The 23,617-nt window shown below is 36.8% G+C and overlaps 1 protein-coding gene across 1 annotated transcript; it reads left to right on the plus strand.

Annotated features, from left to right (window-relative positions):
- The first annotated feature begins 16,242 nt into the window (after positions 1 to 16,242).
- LOC103955340 (probable indole-3-pyruvate monooxygenase YUCCA3) lies at positions 16,243 to 19,236 on the plus strand. Its single transcript, XM_009367216.3, has 3 exons — positions 16,243 to 17,631; positions 17,792 to 18,163; positions 18,662 to 19,236. Exons 1-3 carry the CDS (start codon positions 16,951 to 16,953, stop codon positions 18,887 to 18,889), a joined length of 1,281 nt encoding a protein of 426 aa, XP_009365491.2. The 5' UTR covers positions 16,243 to 16,950; the 3' UTR covers positions 18,890 to 19,236.
- The last annotated feature ends 4,381 nt before the right edge of the window (positions 19,237 to 23,617 follow it).

The following is a 23,617-nucleotide window of genomic DNA, read 5'->3' on the forward strand; positions in this document are numbered from 1 at the left end:
AGTACTCAAAGGAGATGTATGTCTTGATGGTAAATGTGGTTCAACTGTCAGAATGCCAAACTCTGAAACTCACTTGTGAGTATCCAATCATAAAATCACTCGGCGTTCAATGCGCCAAATGTCGTAACTCGTAACACCTTACTTCGCCGAGAAGGCTAATAAGATGACCTCTACCAATAAGGATTCGAAAACCTTTCTCAACCGAGACTTAGATAGGTAACCAGTCGGCCTAGACGCAATGCTGTTTATCCAAAATGAAGCTGCTCCTCGGTCGGCTGATTCTACAGCAACAATGTTGTTTATCCAAACTAAAGATGTTCCCCGGTTGCCTTCACATTGCTATTTATCCAAACTGAAGATGTGTTGGTGAAAAAAAAAATAAAAAAATCTCAAAATGTTTGAGAGGTTTGTGCAGGGCAATTGTGTGTTGAATTGGAGGGGGCTTGAATGATGCACTCTGCTATCTATTTATAGCAACAAACCCTCCTTACGATCAAGTTGAAACCACACTCGGATTAGGACTCCTTATTCTGATCTGACTCTATCTCAACCAATCCTACTCTTATTAGGACTTTGAACTCACCCCCCTTTTCAGGCCGTATTCATTGCCGACCAAGAATCCATATTGCATTAAGACCCCTTATCGTACTAGGACTTCGACCCATCACTCCTTCTTGCAACAGGACTCGACCACCTTCACTGAACGACCCAGGACCGCCAGGCAGCCCATAGTATACTTGGAAAAGACTTGGGCCGAACATAAATCTACGCTCGGCCCAATAATATTATTTTGGGCCCAAAACACTTACTTACATTTTGAATTATATCTAATCACTGATGAAGTTTTCTTTATTTCTAAACGAAACCTAACACTTATACACTATTGTCATTTACTACTACAGTCTAGTGATATTCTTCGTGAAAGTAAGAGGTTTTAGATTCAGTTTTCACCAAAAACGAATTCGAATCACATTATTATAGATAGCCTAGTGTGAGGCTTTGCTCACTAAATAAAAACCACTTAGTACTAAAGTCAAGTGATATTCTTCTTCACTTGTAAGTAAGATGTCTTAGATTCGATTGTCGTGCAAAGACGAATATGAACCACATTATTGCTAGCTCATTGTAAGACTAAGCCTATCTATCCATGTTAGTGTATATAATATCATTTGTTTAACGGAAAAAAAAAAAAAAAAAAAAACCTTATACACTATCAAGCAAACTTTATTATTCCAAGTAGATCATCGCTCTCCTTTTAGCAGGCTCATAGTAATATTGCAAGGCAGCTGGGAATGATGAAACATATCCACACACGTATGCAAGCACACACAACACAGGACACCGAAAGCCATTTTCTCGTATATCAACAGTAATAATTTAGAGGAGGTAAGCATCACCATTTTGGAATGATCGATGCTTCTACTTATTCCAAGGCCCTAATATCATATTTCAAGAACTAAAACGTACTCATCATCTTAATCTCGTATTTTCTAAAGTGTACACTTCCATAAAATCAAGGTTGCATGCACGTGTGGTGCCTCTTTTCCCTCCATATGATACTTAATTTCTTGTTTGCTGTAAAATTCATAATATTTTCCAAGTATTTACTAAATTTTTTTTTTTTTAACAAATGATATTATCTACATTAAGAAAGAGGAGGTGGGCTAGCAATAATGTGTTTCAAACACGTCTTTGGTGATAATCGAACTTAAGACCTCTCACTTACAAATAAAAATAAATACCACTAGATCGTAGTACTAAGTGACAAGTATTTAATCATTAACCGTTTGTTAAAATGAAACACTAGGATGATATTTCTGTTGTGGAAAATCATTAGGTGTACATGTCTTTAATTTATTCTGAGCCGACAGATCTCAAAATATTCTGTTTGATTTATTTTTTAAACTCAAAATTCTGAAATTTAAAAAACCTATAGAAATATTGGATAAAAATTGGAATGTATTTGAATATTCAGCATTCAATATGAAAATGTCAAAGCTCACTACATACACTTAATTATAAGCTTATTGATTTTAAATATGTTTTAGTTATTATTTATATATCATTCAATATGCTTATATATGAAATTTTTTTTTTTTTTTTGGGAACAATGAGACATACATTCATACTATAAAACTATATTTTAAAAAAGAGACTAAGTTTTTTTTATTTATTTTAGAGAGAACTTATCCATGTCATATGACACACCCCGACTGAGATCAAGGCGTGCTGGCCGTCACGTGGAAGTCACGTAACCATGTGCACTGTCACATCCCGGCCCGGGGCGGATCACTTCCCGGGCCCGCTCCACCACCGTAGCACGATATTGTCCGCTTTGGGCTTACCATTCCCTCACGGTTTTGTTTTTGGGAACTCACGAGCAACTTCCCAGAGGGTCACCCATCCTGGGAGTGCTCTAGCCCTCTTCTCGCTTAACTTCGGAGTTCCTACGGAACCCGAAGCCAGTGAGCTCCCAAAAGGCCTCGTGCTAAGTAGGGATGGGAAATACATTTAAGGATCACTTCCCTGGGCGATGTGGGATGTCACAATCCACCCCCCTTAGGGGCCCGACGTCCTCGTCGGCACATTTTCGCCCAGGGATAGGCTCTGATACCAATGTCACATCCCGGCCCGGGGCGGATCACTTCCCGGGCCCGCTCCACCACCGTAGCACGATATTGTCCGCTTTGGGCTAACCATTCCCTCACGGTTTTGTTTTTGGGAACTCACGAGCAACTTCCCAGAGGGTCACCCATCCTGGGAGTGCTCTAGCCCTCTTCTCGCTTAACTTCGGAGTTTCTACGAAACCCGAAGCCAGTGAGCTCCCAAAAGGCCTCGTGCTAAGTAGGGATGGGAAATACATTTAAGGATCACTTTCCTGGGCGATGTGGGATGTCACAATTTTGTGTGGGAAGCCCAATCAAAAATGGAGAAAAAAAAAAAAAAGAGGGAGGAAAGCTTCCCGTGCACCCATACCCGCACCACCGGAGTCCATCTTCCAAGGCCGATTCCGGCCAACTCCGGTGGAGTTTTTCGATGCCACAACCACCATCTTGAAGCTCTCATTCCCCTCTACAAAACCCACCCAAGAACCACCTTGATTAACCATGGGATGTGGAGGTTTGAGGCCACGAAAGTTGACGAAAATCAATGGTGCTCCGGCCACCCTTTTCGATTTTCCGGCAAATCGGCAAAGCGATGGCCGATACCACCACTTGGGCTTTGTAGCCCATCATCCCAGGAGCAAAACCCAACTAACCTTGACCCCGTTGGACCACCGTAGACAACGAATCGACGTCGGGAAGTTTTAGGCACCCACCGGCTTCGTGGGCAAAATTGACCATCTTTCGTCCACTTTTGGACTTCGTGGCAGGGACCAATCATTCAGGATGCCTCGATGCGTGCACTAGAGAATCATAGCGTGGACTCCAGGTTTTAGCTGCTGAGTTGTATCGACAAGAATCTATGGCGAATTTTAGTATTGATGGATATTTTTGAGGGTATGATTCTTACCCACATTACTGCACCTTACTTATGCTCTGACATCACGTGTGAAATGGGTTCGCTCCCACTCGTAGCGCACTCTGGTATTTAGACACTTTTAGATTCAAATTTATTCACTTTTTATGCACTATCACATTTTATGGCTTCGTCACCTTCCAGGTGTCGGCCAGCACAGCTCGATTCAGGGTCCAAGTGGACTTTCTGGGTTGGGGTGTGTCAGTTTGGTATCAGAGCATTCCCAGGATGGGTGACCCATCGGGAACTTCTCGTGTGAGTTCCCAAAAACAAAATCGTGAGGGCGTGGTCGGGTCCCAAAGCGGACAATATCGTGCTACGGTGGTGGATCGGGCCCGGGAAGTGGTGCCACCCGGGCCAGGATGTGACATGCACAGTGCAGAAGCTAATAAATAATAATAAAAGTACGAATAAATAAAAACCAGCTATACACAAAGGAATAACATACATGTGCAAGCGAAAGTGTGAGAAACAAAGTTCAGAGCACGGAAGACCTAGTGCAGTCCGGGAGAAACAACACTAAATAAACACACCCAAAGGTGGTCCTACACTGGTGATAATCTGTCAGATAAGCCAGGAAAATCCTTTGGGGAGCCACCAAAAGCGCTAGCCAAACTAGAACCTGGAGGGACGCAAAACAGAAAGCGTGAGTGGGCAAAAACAAAGCTTTTCAAAAACCATTTCATAAACAAAGTTCTAACCCCTCGCCGTAAAACCTGTATACTTCCCAAAAAATATAATATATACATGTATATAAATCATGCTCAGAAATATGCCATGCCAAATGCCTCGAAATAAAATGCAAGTACTCAGGTAATGCCAAGCAATGCCATGTAATCTGTCAGCCGGAGTCACCTAACGTGACCTATACGGCTGAATCTAGAGCCCAAATCTCCAACTCACTAACTACACCTGCACACGAGTCGGAACCACATAAAGTGGTCTGTACGAAAGGACTGGGTGTATAAAAAGTACGCTTAAGTGCTACGTTCACGTGAAGACTGGGCGAATAATCGCAGGTCACCTACAAGTCAGAACCACCTAAAGTGGTCTATACGACAGGACTGTGCACCTAACTTGGATCCAAGATGAGCGTGTGGTGCGGGAGGTGAACATCACATGAAGGACTGTGCCCAACTCTGGCAGGAGCACTAACACTGGGGGTGCAGGTTATGAACTCTTTATGCATCTCAAATCACTATTGAACATAAACATAAACCATAACTTACCTGGCACTTACCTGTGCGTCCGCAGCACCAAACATATATATATATATATATATATATATATATGCAACTAATAATGCGTAATCAAACGGCAAACATAATGCATGGCATATAAACGTATAAACGTTTCATTTCACTTTCTGGGAAAAACACAAGTATATAGGTATATACGGAAAACCAAAAGCCCACTCACTAGTATGTAGAAGGGTCGTAACCCCCTTGCCTCGAGTGACAGCGCTCGTCCTCAGGATAAGTCTCACCTATATGCGAAACAACTAAAAAAACGTAAATTTTAAAGCACATAACCAACAATACGAAATAACTTCTCATACAATGCTCAAATGGGGTGTATGAATACACCAAAGTGATCTACTCAACCTCATGAACATCCCCATATTTTTAAAATAATTTTTCGACGCCGCACGCACCCCCACGCTCCAGCCAAGGCACGGCCACACGCGCCACCCACGCGCAGGCACGTGCTTGGCACACTGACGGCGTCAGTTAACGCCGTCAGGAATATTCCGTTAAATCTAACTGATATCGTTAACGCCGTTAGGAATATTCCGTCCAAAATGACGGAATATTCCGTCATCTTCTCCGGCCAAACTCCGGCGCTGTTGCCGGCACCGGAAAACCGGGAAAAATTCAAAACTTCGTATCTCACTCGTTTTTCAACCAAATTTCACAAAATTGGTACCAAAATGAAGCTTACAACAAGAAGAACAAATCCATACCATTTTCAAGCACTAAAACCCACGGAATCTCACCAGGAAAACACCACCAACTCCGGCCAAACCTGCAACTCACGATCCCGACGTCCAAAACCTTCAAACGAACCACCATGAGCCTCCTAAGGACCTCACCAAGCTTCCTACAAGCTTGAAATTCCCAAAAACACAAGAATTAATGTGTGCATGAACAATGACCAAATCGGGGGATCCCGAGTTCGACGTGAAAACGAAGGTATCCTTACCTGAAATGGTATGGTTGAACTCCTAAGGACCTCACGAGCACAACTGTGTAACTTGTTTCCTCAATCTGTGAAGGTTTCAAGGGTTTATGGTGTTGTACGTACAAAAAGATAGGAAAGGGAGAGAGAAAGGGGGCTCGGGACAGATAGGGAGAACAGGAGAGAGGGATGGGGATGATGATGGATGTGTGGTTGGGATGCGACTAACCAATAACCCAAAACAACCACACAAACAACAATTATCCATTAGGGGCAAAACCGTCATTTCACCCCTACGGTACGAAAAGTCCAGGACGGGCTATCACAAGATAAGTGATGTCATGGTTGTTTTTTAACTTACTTTTGCCTTTACATTTTAACTCTCTGTAATAAAAAGATGAGTCTCTATCTTCTCATTTGTACTATGTATTTCTCTCTCCTCATTCTTATCTGTCATTTTTTTTTCTCTACTCCCCTCCTTCCTATCCGTGTCTCTCTCTTTCTCTCTCCCCTCCTCCTTCATCATTTCTCTATCTCATCCTCTCTCTCCTTCCTCCTCCTCATTCTTGGTCATTCTCTCTCTCCAATTTCTTTTTCATACTTCTCTTTGTCCTCTTCCTCTTCTTCTACATATTGTTTCCTAGATTTATAAGCATTTTTTTCTCTAAGAACGATTAGAATATTAGATCTTAGATTTTTTGTTTTAGTATATTTTTTAAGTATTTGATTTTGAGGTTTCGAATGATTTGGATGCATGAATTTTGAAATTGACCATGCAAAAATGCTAGAATTTGAAACTAATCTTTAAAAGTCCTACAAATTTTGAAATTGATCTTATAGAGTGCTGGAATTTTGAAATTCATCTTGTAGAAATGATGAAATTTTGAGATTGATTTTGCAAAAAGTGCTGAAGTTTTCAAACTGATCTTGCAAAAGTACCAAATTTTTGAAGTTGATCTTCGAAAAATGCATGAATTATGAAACTGATCTTGTAGAAATTAATGAATTGTAAAACAGGTCTTGTATAAGTGGATAAATTAACTTTTACAGATCTAAAATAATTTTGAAGTTTTTATAGATGATGTTTGTTTGTAGTTTTGGCTTGGTTAAATTACACGTCTATTAGGGCATGACTAGAAATTTAAAATTTTGGTTGCTTGTTTTTTGGGTTAGGTTTGTCAGGGTTGTCTCTCCTTGAAATGATTCGAAACTAATGAAGTTCTATGAAATGTGTTCTATATTTTTGTCTCAATATGAAACGCTCTTTGTTTCCCCCCCCCCCCCCCCCCCTCTCTTTTTACAATTACAACTCCTTTAATATTACAAGAAAAATTTGAGAACTAAAAATTTAATATGTAGAGAGAGTCTTGGAGATGGGATACTTTTGATCTTACTATCGATGAAATAATACAACTCCCATATTTTTGAAAATTTCGGAAATAATCTGATTCTGAAAAAGCCAAATTGGCATGAGTTTTTAATATTCTAAAATACTGATTGTGAAATTGAAATTAATATGCATTTTTGAAACATTTTTTTAGTGAATTGTTTTTAAAGAAACGATATTATCTACACTAAGAGGGTAGAGGAGTTGGTTAAATCTCTCAATAGGCTAGTAATAATATGGCTTAAATTCGCCTTTGACGAGAATCGAACCTAAGACCTCTCACTTACGAGTGAAGAGAAACACCATTAGACCATTTTTTCTCCTATTCAGTTTTTTTTTTTCCAAAACGGGTAATGCAGTATACTGAAACTACTCAAATTAAACCGTGAAGTTACCAGTGTATTTTTAGTGCAATGATAATGAAGTTGCAAAAATATAATATGCATGATTTTTTTAATAAAACATACGATATTCATTAAGCATAAAAAAGAAATTGTAATCTTTTCAAAGCTGAGCTTTTCGGTTTGCTCCCACTATGTGGTCAGCCTTCTTACCAATCTGCTCCCTTTCTCTTGATGGAATATAAACCTGACCTCCAGCTTAGCTTCGTTCTTCACTGGCGCTTGCCGGATGTATAACTCATCCCGCTCCAAAGGTCGATCACAAACTATAGAAGTGAACCTCTGAAAAAAAAAATCTTACCGAAGTTTTCAACCCAAAATCAAAGAAAAAAGAGATAACCATAACAAAAACTACAAAGAGATAATTTGCATGATATATACACCCACTGATTTTCCACAAAACAACTTGAGAAGACTGACTATAAGATGGATATAATTTTTTTCTCTAACTATATATATATATATATATATATATATATATATGAATCTAAAACTTGACTTACTTTGATGTTAATTATGCCAATGTATACTCAAACAGCTTGAGAAAACTGACTATATATGTTATTGGGAATCTCTTGTCAGTTTGACATGTTAGGCTATATTATAAATTTTGGTTACTAAATTAGGTTAAACCTTTAGAATTAATGTTCAGCCAGATCGACAATCTGAAAACTCAAGATATCAAAAATAAAAAGAGAGCAAACCCAGTTAATAGTCTTAAGCATAATGTGAATGTGCATACATTAATTAGCTTTCATAAAGGTCTATTGAGTTAATTGATGTTGATGAGAATGATAAGGTTCCCTATATAAATATCTCATATTTAATATAAGGATATCTATTTTAAGGAGAGTGGGATATTCTATATTAAAGAGAGAAGAGATTGAGGCAAGCCACAAAATTAGTCAATCGCTAACCATATAGATATAGAACTCAGCATAAATATTAATAATTCATTGAGTTGAACTTTAAAATTCTCACTTGCAAACCGTAAAATTAGCTGGTACCATTTTATCTCGTACTAAAAACTAGTTTCAAAGCAAGAATAAGGCATAGATGCATGTCGTGATTTCAAATTCCATTAGGTTTTGTGAGGCCTCCCCAGGTGCAAATGTGAATCTAGGACCCAAAATCACCTACTCCACGTGGTCGCACCATGCATGCATGTCCTTGTCAGCTTTGTCTCGATGAGAACGTATACGTTCGTTGAACTAGAGATATCCACGATCGATTCGTGTAAATTATATCTCTATTCAATTTCAAGTGGCTCTTGAGCCTTAATCACTTTCCTAGTTCTACTCCCGTTTCTTAATTCTTTCCCCTTTCTTAGTTCTACTCCTGTATATTTTTTCAGTTTTCGATCATAAAAGAAATTAGTTAACAAGGAACTAACCAACACAAAAACACCAAACTAATTAAGGAAAAGTAAATTGTTTACACACAAAAAAACACAAATTTCTAGCGATTTGGTCAAACATGCCTAAGTCTAGTACTCCGGTGATTACCTGAGATATTGCACGATTTTTCAATAACCCTTTGATTATGAGACAAACTCCTTTACTTTCAAACCCTAGATCTCAGTATCTCTCACTCGCTCGCACCTCTCATAAGTATCTCCCTTTAATTTTTGTGATTTTTACATCTTTACCACAAAACTAATATTTCACAGCGATTTAAGAATTAACGAGATTTATTTTTTGTGATTTCTATATGTTTTCGTTTCCTATGCACTACAAACATGGAAGACCTTGAGCTCCAAATATTAGGCTAGGTTTTTTGTGATTTATAGTGCATAGGATACGAAAATATAGCTTATTATTTGGAGCTCAAGGGTGTTTGGGCATAAATAAAAATAAGGCTTGATATGGAGCCTATCCATTTTAATTTACACAAAAGTCTCACGACTTCGACCGACCAACTTTGAAGTCCAAACCAGGGCTTGGACACCACCTCACTTCACTCTAACCTGCCTGAGGCCTCAGACTGAAATCCCTTCGAACCGCATTTGCCACGCACATGATCAGGGTCCAAGAATATGTCTCCTTGAATGCCTATGCACGCGTCATCCGATGACGTTGCTACTGCAATCGTGTGAATTGCCACAAGACATAGCTAAAGACCACCTACCAGGAATTATAGTCCCTATTAGCACCAAATGACCAACCTACCTCTGCTCTAGCTTACCAATATGATCGAGGTTGCTCATTCGCCATTGCCTATAGATAGAGCTAGAGGCCCTCAAGCCCAAGACCTTCGTCAAATTCAATCTCTACGATTAAAAAAACCTTCAGTGGTTCTTCAATCAACCCAACTATTTTTTAGCACAAACCCAATTGCTCTTTAGCTAACCTTTCTTAGCTCCTCAGCTACAATCTCAAAGCTTTTCTTAAAAAAAAAAACCATTGTCTATGATGCTAAGATCTAAAACTTTGAGAGCTCTACCACTCTATGGTATGATTCGAGTGATGTGCAATTCCAACCACCAAATTTCCTTTATGAGGCCCATGTTTTGTAATAAGTGTAATCTGACACCAGTGATCTCGGTGGACTCCTCTAGCATATTGCACTCATGGTCTGGATCTTGCTAGAAATTTACTGCTTTTTATACATTTCCAGTCAATATACATTTCAAGTCATGTAGCTTGACTTCATCATGAAATGATTACATTTGTTTCTCATTTTACTTTCATTTTAGTTTTTAGGAAAACATACATAAAGTTAACATTGAATTTTAAGTCCTCATTCACTCGAGGCACAAAAAATAACTTAACCGAATCAACGTCCGACTTGGGGCACAATTATTTCGTTAAGAAATCAGATTTACATGCAAATTTCACACACACGTGAACACAAGTTGTGAAATTCCTTCACCGAATTTAACTATTTAAATTCGGTACGGAATATGGGGTGGGCTCTTTTTTTTTTGGCAAGCTTTAAGATAGCATGTAGAAAGGGGTTGATTTTATGTTTTTCTCTTTAATTTTAGAATATGTATTTAATAAAAAAAAGTTCTTTTTTCATAATTAGTCATTAAAAATTTGTAGACCTTTTGGGGTCATTTTTAGTATTATCAGATAGAGCTTGATCCCACGAGCTCGTAGGCAAAAACCATTCACGAATCAAAGTTTTAACGAAGAAATTATGAGTGTAGTAAGTCAAGGAAAATACAGTAAATGGACCCACTATAAATAGAAAATCAAATATTGTGGGAAGCAGACCAATCCTGTTGTGGGAAGCAGGCCATCACTAGAGTTCTAAGGCAGAACTTGTACTTTGTTTTTAGGCAGTGATCGTACTTGAGCGCTTTGATCCTTGTGCTAAGGGTACTCTAGCGCGGACTCAAGAGGAGTGACATTAATATATTTATATGGTTATTACCTTGAAATTTTCATGCTAGTATACTTAGTGGAGATGACATGGATTTATAAAATGTGTTTTTCTACTAAACCGTTGCTTTAAATTCAGTCATCGATCTACTTTATGAAATATGTTTTGATATGCATTCCTGAGATGATTATAATACATGGGGATTAGTAGATGACCATTATTCTAGTGTGACAGGGTGATGTGACACCAAGTTTGCATCATGTAGCAGTGGTACATGGATGGTCTACTTGGTTAATGGTTAATCTGCAACGGGCAATCCTTGTTACGTAGCTATGGCTATGTGTACTTTAGAGGTGGTCATGCTTTGTTAATGGGTCATCACCACCTACCAATGTTCATAGGAGTGGTTTTTGCCTAGTTAATCTGCATTGAGGGCACACTTTCTGCTTGCTTACTTTGTTCTTAAAATTGGTTATGCTTGGTTAATCCGCATTGGGGGGTCACTTCCTGCTTATTACTTATTGTAGGCTTTGGCCGAACTTTGTCGCTCTATCCCTATTTTTCAACAAAATATGAACGAGAGATTTGAGAACCTTTATGAACTGATTTTGAAATGTTGATGGATGTTTGTGTGATTCCTTTTGGGATTTCCATCAAGATTGATCATGATTTCATAACGTATGGTTATACGATTTATATTTCTACTGAGATCAATGGACTTGTTTTATTACTATCACATACATTGAATTATTATCACTCACACGAGCTTCGCAACTTATTCGGGTTTTTCTTTGCCCGGTGCACAATTCCCATGGTATATGGGACGATTATGCAGGTGATAGAGCCAAGTAGATACAAGGAATTAGTGGGGTAGCTGTATGAGGCCAGAGAGCTTGGAGGAATTAGGTTACCCTTATACCTTTCCTTGTATTATTTTTGGTTTATCTATATTCTAGTGAGGGTTTATGTGTATTTTGATGTACAAACCTTGTGTTTATATTTGAGGGAGAGACTCCACTAGCATAACTTATTTGAGTTTAGTTTCAGTATATCTTGTATGTATTTACTTGCACCCCCTACATTCTAGTGTCACATGTCGATTTTGGACATATTTGGGGATTAGGGTGTGGCACAAACACCATCTATTGGAAGCCTCCAATAATGGCATGTCTATTCTCTCTTTTTCTGGAGCCATCTTGTGGCACCGAGACCGAAAACAACATTTGGAGCAAATACTTGTTGAACACAATTCAGACCCCATCGGAGTTTTGACACCAACATCTTGCTTAATTTTTGCTTTACATTTATGTATCGAAAATATGCCAGACCTCTAAATACTTCCTCACTACACTTATATGCACTATATTAAAAAGAATAGTCATTAGCAAGGCTCTCTTACAGTTGTGTAGAAAGCAACATCGCAAGTGATGTAAAACTCTTAACGGACGCCATATATAAACCTTACAAACTTGGGATCTCACACGAAGATGTCAGGATCAACAATGAAATCCTTAACCCACTTGCTGTGGCACAAACAATTAGTAATTGAATTGCCTTTGATACTATTTGTAACAATACATGCGTGCGTGCTAAAATATTCTAAACCCCTACCCATCACGCACATCATGTTGTAAGATCTTGCAATAGTACCTATGTAACTTTTATCTTTTCATCATTAGAATTGAGAAATTCAGAATGAGCCTTAATTCAAATAACCATATTAGATATATGTCAACAATATGTGATAAATTTATATATGCTAATAATAAATGCGAATAAATATATTACAGAGAATAAACAAAATGAAATAATATTTAAGCAGATAAACAGAAGATCGAGGCTTGCGTACCGCAATGTCCTTGAAACAGAAATTTCGTCCCTGCTCAGTACTTGTAGTTCTACGGACGTCTGCTTCATCAGGATTCAACAATCTAAGTTAGAATTCCAGTATCGGAAAACTAGATTTCTGGCGAATTTCTGTGATACTTTCAGTATGCTTGGTATGTAGGGATTGATGATTTTCAGTTAATTAAATGATACGCAGTTGCATGTATTTGTAGTGAGCATGTCTATTCGCAACAGACATGTTCGGGAGTTGTCTGGTGGAGGTGACTGAAAAATGTCTGTGACAAATTCAAATTCGAACAAAGGTTGAGTGCTCAAGTGCATCATTTATTATTTAGTTATATTTCACCCACGCTCCATTACCACGGTCATTTCACACGCAGGGGTCTGTCGTGAACGCTGCATTATCGTTTTTTCGCTAGTAATCCTGTAGGGCGTTATTAGGGGGACAGCATTGCGTAGACTACTGAACTTTCATTTAAACTATATCTGAAGCCAGTTAAGTATCATCATACAATTACAAAAAATATACAAGCTATAATTTTAGGGAACTTTAACGAAAAACTTCCGATATTGTGTATTTTGACAAAAAACCATATTTTTACACTAAAAAATCAATCTTGGTACTATTCACTTTACCCTTTATTTTGTCCTTATAGTTAAAACTCAAAGTTTTCAAGTCATTTTCATTAGTTTTCCTATAATTTTAAGTTAACTTCTAAAATTTTGACAATATGTCACTAAGTACTACGGTCTAGTGGCTCTCTTCACTTGTAGGTTAGAGGTCTTAAGTTCGATTCTTGCTAAAGTTGAATTTGAACCACATTATTGTTAGCCCGTTATGAAGCTTAACCCAATCGTTCATCCCTTTAATGTAAATAATACCGTTTGTAAAAAAAATTGACAATATTAATTAAACAACTAAACAATTCTTAATTTAAATAGTTAATTTTTTTAAGTCAACTTTTAAAGTGACAAAAAATAAACAATTTAAATCATCTTACAATATTGCAAGGTAAATAAAATGAAAAATGTTCCGGTAAGATGGTAGCTGATGGCAGGTGTCCCTAAAATGCTTCAGATAGAGCAACCAACCATCTACCATTGACTAGGCATCTCTCTCCTCTTTTGTCTCATCAGTGGGTTTATGAGTCGTGTTGAAATGGTAAGTCAATAGATTTAGTACTTTAGGCAGGAATTTATAGATTTAGTAGTAAATTCTTTAACCTGATGCCTTCATTCTTAAGGTCAGAGTCTAACTACCAACCAGCTAGTTATAAATTTAATAATTTTATTTTATAATGTTCGAAAAGGTATAAAGTTCGAATCGTTCATTCTCACTAATTAAAAAAGTTAGAGTTCAATAATATTAATAATAAAGAGGTTGTGGTTTAATGTCATTTTATGATCATTTTCGAGGAGAGTGTTGGTTAAAAATGATATATAAAAGAGAACTTTAACGAAAAACCACATTTATACACTAAAAAGTCAATCCTGGTACTATTCACTTTACCCTTTATTTTGTCCTTATCCTTAAAACTCAAAATTTTCAAGTCTTTTTCATTAGTTTTCCTCGTATAAAAATCAGCTCTCCTTATTATCGTTGATGCTTATGAAAAATTGTGGTGGTCAGAGCAGGAGGTGCATTGCACAGGCACAAAGGTTACATTCACCAACTTGTGTGGAGCCATTGACATGCCACTCGGTCAAAATTCATCAAATCAATAGCTAATATTATTAGCTTTGACAGAAAATCTCTTGCCAAATTGTATAATATCCAATGACTGTTTGATTAAACTTATACTTAACATCACTTCCATACAAACCAATAAAGCATGTGCATATATAGCAACCAGTTTAGAGAGAGAGGTACCCCGATATTACGGAACACCTTCTACCAACTAACCATTACAATATGAGAAGATTGGGAAAATGGTTCTTAAAATTTGGCCTAAATGGAACTTTGGTCATTGAACTTACTATAATGTGGGTGAGTCTTCCCAGCCCCCAGAATGGGTGGCTAACCTTGGTTTGCCACTAGTTGTCTCATTTTTTAAAGAACTTATTATAATGTGGAGTAATGACCTTTTTGACTAACTCCGGTAGAAATTCCATCCAAAATAAAGAATTTTTTTAACAAACAAACCAAAAAAAAGGATTTAGAAAGGAAAAAAAAAGGATGAAGGTTCTAACACAGTTAGTCAAAAGAATCATTGCTCCACATTATAACAAGTTCACGGACCAATACTCTTAAATTTTTATAGTCCAGGAAATAAAGTTCCAATTAAGCTAAAATTCAAGAGTCATTGCTCCAATTATCTCTTAATAGATACATATAGGTTATATATATATATATATATATATATGGTTCAAGTAATATTTATGTGTATATATAAAAGGTGCTAACCACTCATTCACATACCTGAGTTCTGTGGCTCGTTTCCCTTGTGCTAATTGTATCTTTTTGTCTCCCTACACACTCCTAATTAATTGTATCCTCTGTTTTCGTTTGATTTATACAATTTAATGATAAAAAAAATGTGTAAGAAGACAAGATTGGTATGTGTGATTATCATTTCCATGTATAAAAACATAAAAATAAAAATGTCCACAAGCAAGATGAGGTTGATACCACATATAACAAATCATTCTGGTTCGCCCATTTGTTAAAAGGATGGCTTGTGAACCATCTATTTTTGTTGTTTAATTATGTGTCAACATTGTAGTTTTGCATTGTCAAATTCAAGATTTTGGAGCATGTCCAAAGAAGAAAATGCTCTAGAATTAGAGCAACAAATTTTGTATGCAACTATATGAAAGGGATTTTGTGGCATTTTCCTTCGGTTAGCTTGTTTGTTGTCATTGTTTAACAAAGACATTTCGGCTGGATAGTTCCTACTGCTTAACCTTCTGAAACTTTCGATGGCAATGCCCTGAACATGTGTTAATAAAACTGTTAAATTGTGATGGGCAATATGTACATATGCGTTATATTTACCAAAAAAATAAAAATAAAAATTTGACATATATATAGTTTATAGAAACTAATGATTGTTATGGGTTTGTAGCTAGATGTTTTCTGCAGAAAACCAAAGTCGGTTTGCTTATGATTTGATCAAATCTCCATCAAAGACAAATTTCAAGATTGCGTGGCCATGATTATATTCCCAAACAAATACTTGTTATGTTATGCCCTCAATCAAAGCCTGGTCAATGAAGAAAGAGGAAGAAGTATACATACATACATACATATATATAGTCTGCACAAAAAGTGGGTTAAATATGGACATGTGCAGATCAATTAATGTTGGTTCTTGAGTTGCATTATTCAGTACCGATTGGACAAAACAATTTTGACTGCTGGAGGGGGAGTTAAAACCAAGGAAGTCACAAAACCAGTTGTAGCCTAAGTTTATAGGGCCGACTTATCTTATTGGAACCCAACCCTGGAAAAAGCAGGCTACAAACCATGTGCTCCTTCACATAGGTTTGAGAGTATCTAATATAGCATTGTTAACTTCTTGGTCACCACAAGTGGGTGGCTTGGCTTGTCGCCACCTAAGGTTGGAAAAGAAAAAAAGTAACGTGTAACTCGGTTGGTTAATAACATTCATTCTTTAAACTAGAGATTTTGTATTTGCCCTCCTCCTCCTCTTCCAAATTAATATGGCTTGTATAGAAGAAAATAAAAATAAATAGACGAAGAAGCACACACTTCACTAAAGGTTTCAAGACACTTGAAGGTCTACCATAAATTCATTGACAAAACGAAGAGTAATTGAACTCCTTATTAGAATGCAAATTTTGATAAACTTATATGGGACGTCTGATCCAAAAAGGAAAAAGAAAAAAAGAGAAGATAAACTTATATGGGACAATTGTTCACGTCCGGACAAGGTTGAACTCGGAAAATACATAAGAACGTGATTGGGTTTGTATAGATACATATTTAGTTAGGTAGGTTTCTAAATGCTAATTGAATTAATTAATGCAATGACACAAAACAAGACGGCCAAAACCATATTATTTGATGAATGACCCTCAAAGGCTCAAACCATCATTTTCAAATCCCAGTCACATGCTTAGCTCTCAAGGCCAAGAACCCTCTCTCTCTATTTAAACCTCTCCATCCCTCTCTCCCCTCTCACACATCACTTCCTTCCAAAACATCTAACATTCCATTCTCTCTCTCTCTCTCTCCCCCTCCATTCCCAAAACACCAACTCTCCAATTTTCACACTCTTTCTAATTTTGTGCAACAAGTACTCCTGTCTCCCTCACCACATACCCCAAATGGTTCACCAATCATTTGACCAAGATATTGATTTTTTTGCTAGGAAGTGTATTTGGGTGAATGGTCCTGTAATTGTAGGGGCAGGTCCTTCAGGCCTAGCAGTTGGTGCTGGCCTTAAAGAACAAGGCGTCCCCTTTATTGTACTAGAAAGAGCCGATTGCATTGCTTCTCTTTGGCAAAAACGCACATATGATCGCCTCAAACTTCACCTCCCCAAGCAATTCTGCCAACTACCCAATTTCCCATTCCCTGACGACTTCCCAGAATACCCCACAAAAGACCAGTTCATCAACTACCTAGAGTCCTATGCTCAACACTTTGACATTAGCCCAAATTTCAATGAGACTGTCCAGTCTGCCGAGTATGATGAAACCTTTGGTCATTGGAGGGTCAAGACGAGTATTTCAACGAGCGACTCAAACCCTTCTTCCTTTGCCGAAGTTGAGTACATCTGCCGGTGGCTCGTGGTGGCAACTGGAGAGAATTCGGAGAAAGTAGTGCCGGAATTCGAAGGCTTGGAAGAGTTTAAAGGGAATGTCGTACATGCCTGTGACTACAAGTCCGGCCTCGCTTACCGTGGCAAGCAAGTACTAGTTGTCGGATGCGGAAATTCAGGCATGGAAGTCTCTCTTGATCTTTGCAATCACAATGCAAGTCCTTCAATGGTGGTTCGAAGTTCGGTGAGTAATGAAATTTGACAAACCTTTTTCCTTCCACAGTTTGAGTTCGAATTTCATCAATGACTGGTTTTTAATGAAAGTTTAGTACCTTTGTTTATTTACTAATACAAAGTCAAACTTCAACTTAATGAGTTTCTTATTCCTCTATTTTTGGTAACAGGTTCATGTCTTGCCAAGGGAGATTTTTGGAAAGTCAACCTTTGAATTGGCAGTTTTGTTGATGAAATGGCTGCCACTCTGGCTTGCTGACAAGATATTGCTGATGCTGGCATGGCTACTTTATGGAAATCTTGAAAAATATGGCCTGAAAAGGCCATCTTTAGGTCCTTTGGAGCTCAAAAACATTTCAGGGAAAACTCCAGTGTTGGATACTGGTGCCTTGAAAAAAGTAAGATCTGGTAAGATCAAGGTGGTTCCTGGAATCTCAAGGTTCTCTCATGACAGAGTTGAACTTGTTGATGGACAAATTCTTGAGATCGATTCTGTTGTTTTGGCAACTGGGTATCGGAGCAATGTTCCTTCATGGCTCAAGGTTAGAAATTTTTTTATTTTATTCTTGGAATATTTCCATGTTTATGTGTTTGGAAGCTTCTATTTTCAATTCAAATCCATCAGACAGTTATGGAAGTTATCCCTATTTCCATACACCCTTTTATTACCACATATTTTTAAAATGGAAAAATACAGGTTCACATAGACAATTATGATTTTTTTTACTTAAATAAATGTTCTTTTAGTATTTGGACGATCAAGAACTGAATAGTCACTCATTTTTGATTGATATTGATGGTAGAGAATAAATGAATGTGTTTTTAACGTTTTAATCTCAACTCTTAAATCAAATTTCCAGGTAGGTGCGAATGATGTTTGATCACCACATAACCAAAAGAACTAGACTTATCCGTAATCAGAATCTTGAAAGACTAAATTCCGATTATGAATTACACTTGCGTTTACAAACTGCATGTATGAATGAAATTACTAAATGGCTTAAAACTAAATATTCGTTTGGAATGTTTATGTTGTGCAGGAAAATGAATTCTTTTCACGAGAAGGAATTCCTAAGAATGCATTTCCAAATGGGTGGAAAGGGAATGCAGGACTATATGCAGTAGGGTTTACAAGGAGAGGACTATCTGGAGCCTCATTGGATGCCATTGGTGTGTCACAGGACATTGCCAAGAGCTGGAAAGAAGAGACCAAGCAGAAGAGAAAATCTGTTGCAGCTCGCCATAGGAGATGCATTTCACATTTCTAAATATGGAGGACGCAAAAATGGCAGAGAAATTGCAATTGTCCTCTTTTTTTCCTTTTTTTTTTTTTTTCTTTGGAAAACAAAAATTTATTTGGTGACTAATCAACCAAAACTGGTATCAGTTTGTGTAGAGAATAATGTAAAATACAGAAGTTAGCCCTCTCCTATAGAAAAAAAACCCCTAACATATGAAAATAATTGGGCATAAAAGGAAGATGTGGCTTATTCTTTATTTCCTGTGGAATATTGTGTTCAAATTTAATAATAATCCATTTCTAGTCAAATGAAGAGAATCTCCATCTCCATCACCCTCAATTATTTTTTTGATATTTTAACGGGAAATGATCTCCGCACTTATATTTTATTCTTTTGTACTCTTTTTTATTTGTTGATTGATTCTTCTTAAATTTATTTTGAAAAAAATGGAGGTGTCAAAATCCTTTTGCTACTGTTATCACTCTAGCTTATAGGACTCGAGCTTTAATGCAAAGAACCCAACACACTGCTTTGGTAGGGTAAACATACATATGCTTTCTCTATTACTTTACACACAAGGTTTTTTTTGTGCTATTCTAATCACTTTAGCCTATAAGAGTCGAACTCTATACAAAAAAGCCACCTAACCTAATTCATATGTGCTCTCTTTATTACTTTAAACAAAGGTTTTCTTTTTTTATTCTAATCACTTTAACCTGTAAGACTTGAATTTACATGTGAACAAGGTGACACATTACTTGACCAACTAATATAATCCACATCTTTTCTATTTGTTACATACCACACGAAGTTAATTTTGCTATTCTAAGCACTCAAGCCTACAAAACTCAAACTTAAAACATACACATTATTCTGACCAACTGATCTAACTCACATTTACTCGCATTACCCACAATGTTTGTTTTGCTATTCTAAATACTATAGCTTATAAAACTCAAACTTAAAACAGAAAAGAAAAAAAAACAGGCACTACTCAACCTAATCCTCATATTCGTTCTTAATTTACACACAAATTGGTTCATCAAAGCAAGTTGATCCACTAGTCATATCTGATGGGCTCTCTTTAACCCCAAGATGGGTCCACTAGGGCCCAATAACTTCTGTGGGTCCCTGGTCCACCTCAGCTCAACATCAAAATCTTGTCAAAGTGATTTCTGCTTTAACTGGTTTCAGAATTCAGATAGAAATAGGTTGAGAGAGAGACTCCTCCCATGTTGTCTTGCACATGGATAGTGTCCCACAGTGAGCATACATACAGCCCTTGGGGTTTTCAACATTTTCCATAAAACTTTCTTTTGGTCAACATTGGCATAAATCTTGACACATTCTGTTTGGAATATCACAAAACAATACTCTTACACCAAACAAAAGTTTTACAACTATAATTACTGCATAACTTCAAAAGTCTTTGGTGTCCTGGTATCCTATAATTCAAGATTTTTAACTGATAGATCTTGGTCATTGCATTTTAATAGCACTTATTCATCATAAGAAAGGATTCGGATTAGCTCCTAAAAGTGCTGATTTAGCAACCAACAGTCTTCTACCCTTCTACTAATCTCTTTCCCTCTCTTCTAAATCTTTGACTAGCATGAAAAGCTTCTTTTTTAATTCCCTGGGAAGAAAAGATAAAAAGATAAATAGAATGAAAGATTTACTCTCTTCAGGAAATGGAATGTAGCAGTAAGGGACAACCCATATGAGTCTCCATGCTGTTTATTCAGACATGCAGATAAAGCTAGAACACCTTAAATTTCTTTACAACCACAAACAAAAAGATTCTAAACAAAGAAAAACCATTTCAATCCTATTCCTTCATTTGCATATGCTACTTGTGGCTCCCTCTTTTTTTCCAAGCAAAGAAGCAGAGCTTGTCTGCTCAAGTTTGCAGCATTTCAAGCCTACAAAATGAATTCTACAACTGCACTTTTGTCAATCCTCACTGGGATTTTCTAAGGTTCTCATTACTCGACCCTGCTATTGAAAATACGAAACCACATGGGGAGGCCACCACCCATATCCTTTCCTAGCTCCACCTGAAAATAGCCCATTCCTTCATGTTTGATAGATGCTTCATCCTTCTTGTTGATCTTCGACTGCAACCTCGTACTTTATTAGGTCTCTGCAACCATAGAGAGACATGGACAACCATGCATGAGCCGAAGGTTCAGCCTGACTTAACATGAGCTAGTACTGAACATAAAATTAATGTGCATGCCTGTAGATAACAAAACCATATATATATATATATATATATATATATATAGAAATTTATAACTGAATCTGCATGCGCGTATGTGTTCCAAGAGCATTTATATCATCAAATAAAATTAGTCACCAAATTTATTCACCAAATAATGTAACAGATTACTTGTGGATTGTCACATCACAAACTCTAAATTAAACCATATTTGCATGTCAGGAATAGTTCAAGGAACACAGCCTATATGAGTGGGGAAAAAGTCATTTACTGAGTTAACCAATAATCTCAGCCACTATGATCGATCAAACAAACAAACAAACAAACAATAAAATAAATAAATAAATAAATAAAAAAGAAAAAAAAAGAAAAGGAAAACTAACAAAAAGTTCAAAAAAAAAATAGTTTTAATGAAAAATGACAAATAAAGGTATAGTGAATAGTATCAGAAAAAGGTAAAAATGCTGTTTTTCGTTAAGAGTGAACAGTACCGGGAGTATTTCATTAAAACTCCAAAAAAAAAAACTATCTTAAATTGCATTGTCTGAGGCTGTTTGAACCACATATTATTGTACTTCGATGGTGTTTGCATCCATACAAACCCGGCCCAAATTTCAAGTCAATTTGTAAACGTTAGTTAGACCAATTCGTTAGGACAATGCGTTGTTTTTTTTTTTTTTTTTAAACACAAATTTGAGTTCATCCTTTCTAATAGATTAGGGTAATTTATATATAAAATAACTTTTAAAGTCAATTTTTTTTCCAGTGAAATTCTTGTAGAAAATGTAGAATGGAGTGTTGAGTTGCTGTATATTAAGGCTAGCCGCACTGGTTCGAGTATTACATAGGCTCTCCTTTAGAGCATCTCTACCCATTGGTGGAATGAAAAGGCAATTGAAAAGCAAGGGCAATGAAATTGTCCTTACTATTCACGCTAAACAGTAATTGTCTTTGTGTAAGGATAAGGCCGATTACTATTTACAAACATATTTTTTATTTTTCAATGTTTTCTTCGTCTTATCCCCACATATAATTATCATCGTAGATTTTGTTTAATTTTAAATGTTCAATTTGCAAGTGTGTTGAACTTTGTAAGATTTTTTAAGTGTGAACTTTGTAAGTTTTTTAACGTTTTTAATCATTTTTAAAACTTTTTTAGATTTGGTTTAGATTTTTTAGAGTTGGATTAATACTGCCCATTTAAATTTTCAAAATTTTATAATCTCAAGCGCCACAAAAGTGCCTCGTGGCGCAACCCCAAATTTTTTTTTTTACTATTGGAAATCTACAGTCCTGATCAACAAACCTTTCAAAATCCAACAGTTGTTGCACCTGATTTGAGCAAGTTGGCTCTGTGTCCTTCATGGGGGGGTGGGTCGCCCTATTTGCAGGTGAAGCCCCTGTAATAATCGACAGGGCATCTGCCTTTCGCAAAATTGCCCTCTCATTTTTCAACTACTAGGCAAGAAGCCAGTTTCACCCAATAGCAAGGGCAATTGGAAACTGCCGGAGTTGATCTGAGAGCATCTTTACCTGTTGGTAGAACTCAAGGACAAAGGTAACAATATTATCCATCCACCCAAAAAAATAAAACACTCATCAGTAGTCCAATAAAGCAAAGGCAAGAGGTGAGCCAACCACTGCCAGCCCAAACGCGCTGCCTTCTCAAGCCCGACCTACTATTGGCAAGCAAGCTGATGTCACGATGATGCCAGTGCAGATTTTAATTTTTTTTTTCTGTCAAGTGCGTGTGCTCCCAGAAGGAGAGTGGGCCGACAAAAAAATGCAACGGTGGGCCCCGCTGTAGCAAAAAACTGACAACCCTCCAATGGCTAGTTGATGTGGCACTTTATGGGCCATTGAATTTCCAACGATAAAAAAAATGGAAAATATTAATTTTGCGGCACATGACACAATTCGGTGTATCACATTTCTTATCAGTTTGAAAATCAATGACGATGATAAATTCATTCAACTAAAAAAAAAAATTTAAAAAATAGAAAAAAAAATTATAACAAAAATCAAAACAAAATAGAAAAAGGTTTTATATGATTATTCTATAAATACTCAACCATCTTCTTCATTTCTCCATCACAACTCAATATTCATTTTTACTACCATCTTCTATATTTGTTTTCCCCTTCCCAAATTCTTGTATTTGAAATAATTTATTAGAATTAACAATCGTTTTATTTTCAAAGCATAAAAAAATTAAATAAAAATATTTGTGAATAGTACTTGCTCTTGCCCTTTTTCAAACGAGTGGAGTTGCACAAAAGCAATTACCATTCAGAGTGAGTAGCAAGGGCAACTTACAAGCCCTTGCCTTTGCCTTGCTCTTGCCTTCCACCAACAGATGGAGATGCTCTTACACATTTGAGTTTGAATTCCTCTCACCAGCTTATATTGTTTTAAAGTCATCGATGAGATAAAGTAAATAAATAATACTTCTGATTTGCCTCTGAATTTTCATATTTGTACATGTTTTTCAGTCGCATTTTCGTCCTTGTAATTCACTAGATTGTATATGCTTC

Source organism: the organism of the source record quoted next, unplaced genomic scaffold (genome assembly GCF_019419815.1).
Source record: "Pyrus x bretschneideri cultivar Hongxiangsu unplaced genomic scaffold, Pyrus_bretschneideri_v1 Contig36, whole genome shotgun sequence".
NCBI classification, from domain to species: Eukaryota; Viridiplantae; Streptophyta; class Magnoliopsida; order Rosales; family Rosaceae; genus Pyrus; species Pyrus x bretschneideri.

What these genes read in the sequence shown, in the direction of transcription:
- LOC103955340 (XM_009367216.3), top strand. Translation starts at nt 16,951, where the DNA reads ATGGTTCACCAATCATTTGACCAAGATATTGATTTTTTTGCTAGGAAG. An exon ending in CAATGGTGGTTCGAAGTTCG is followed by an intron (nt 17,632 to 17,791) that starts GTGAGTAATGAA and finishes TTTTGGTAACAG; the next exon opens with GTTCATGTCTTGCCAAGGGA. An exon ending in ATGTTCCTTCATGGCTCAAG is followed by an intron (nt 18,164 to 18,661) that starts GTTAGAAATTTT and finishes TATGTTGTGCAG; the next exon opens with GAAAATGAATTCTTTTCACG.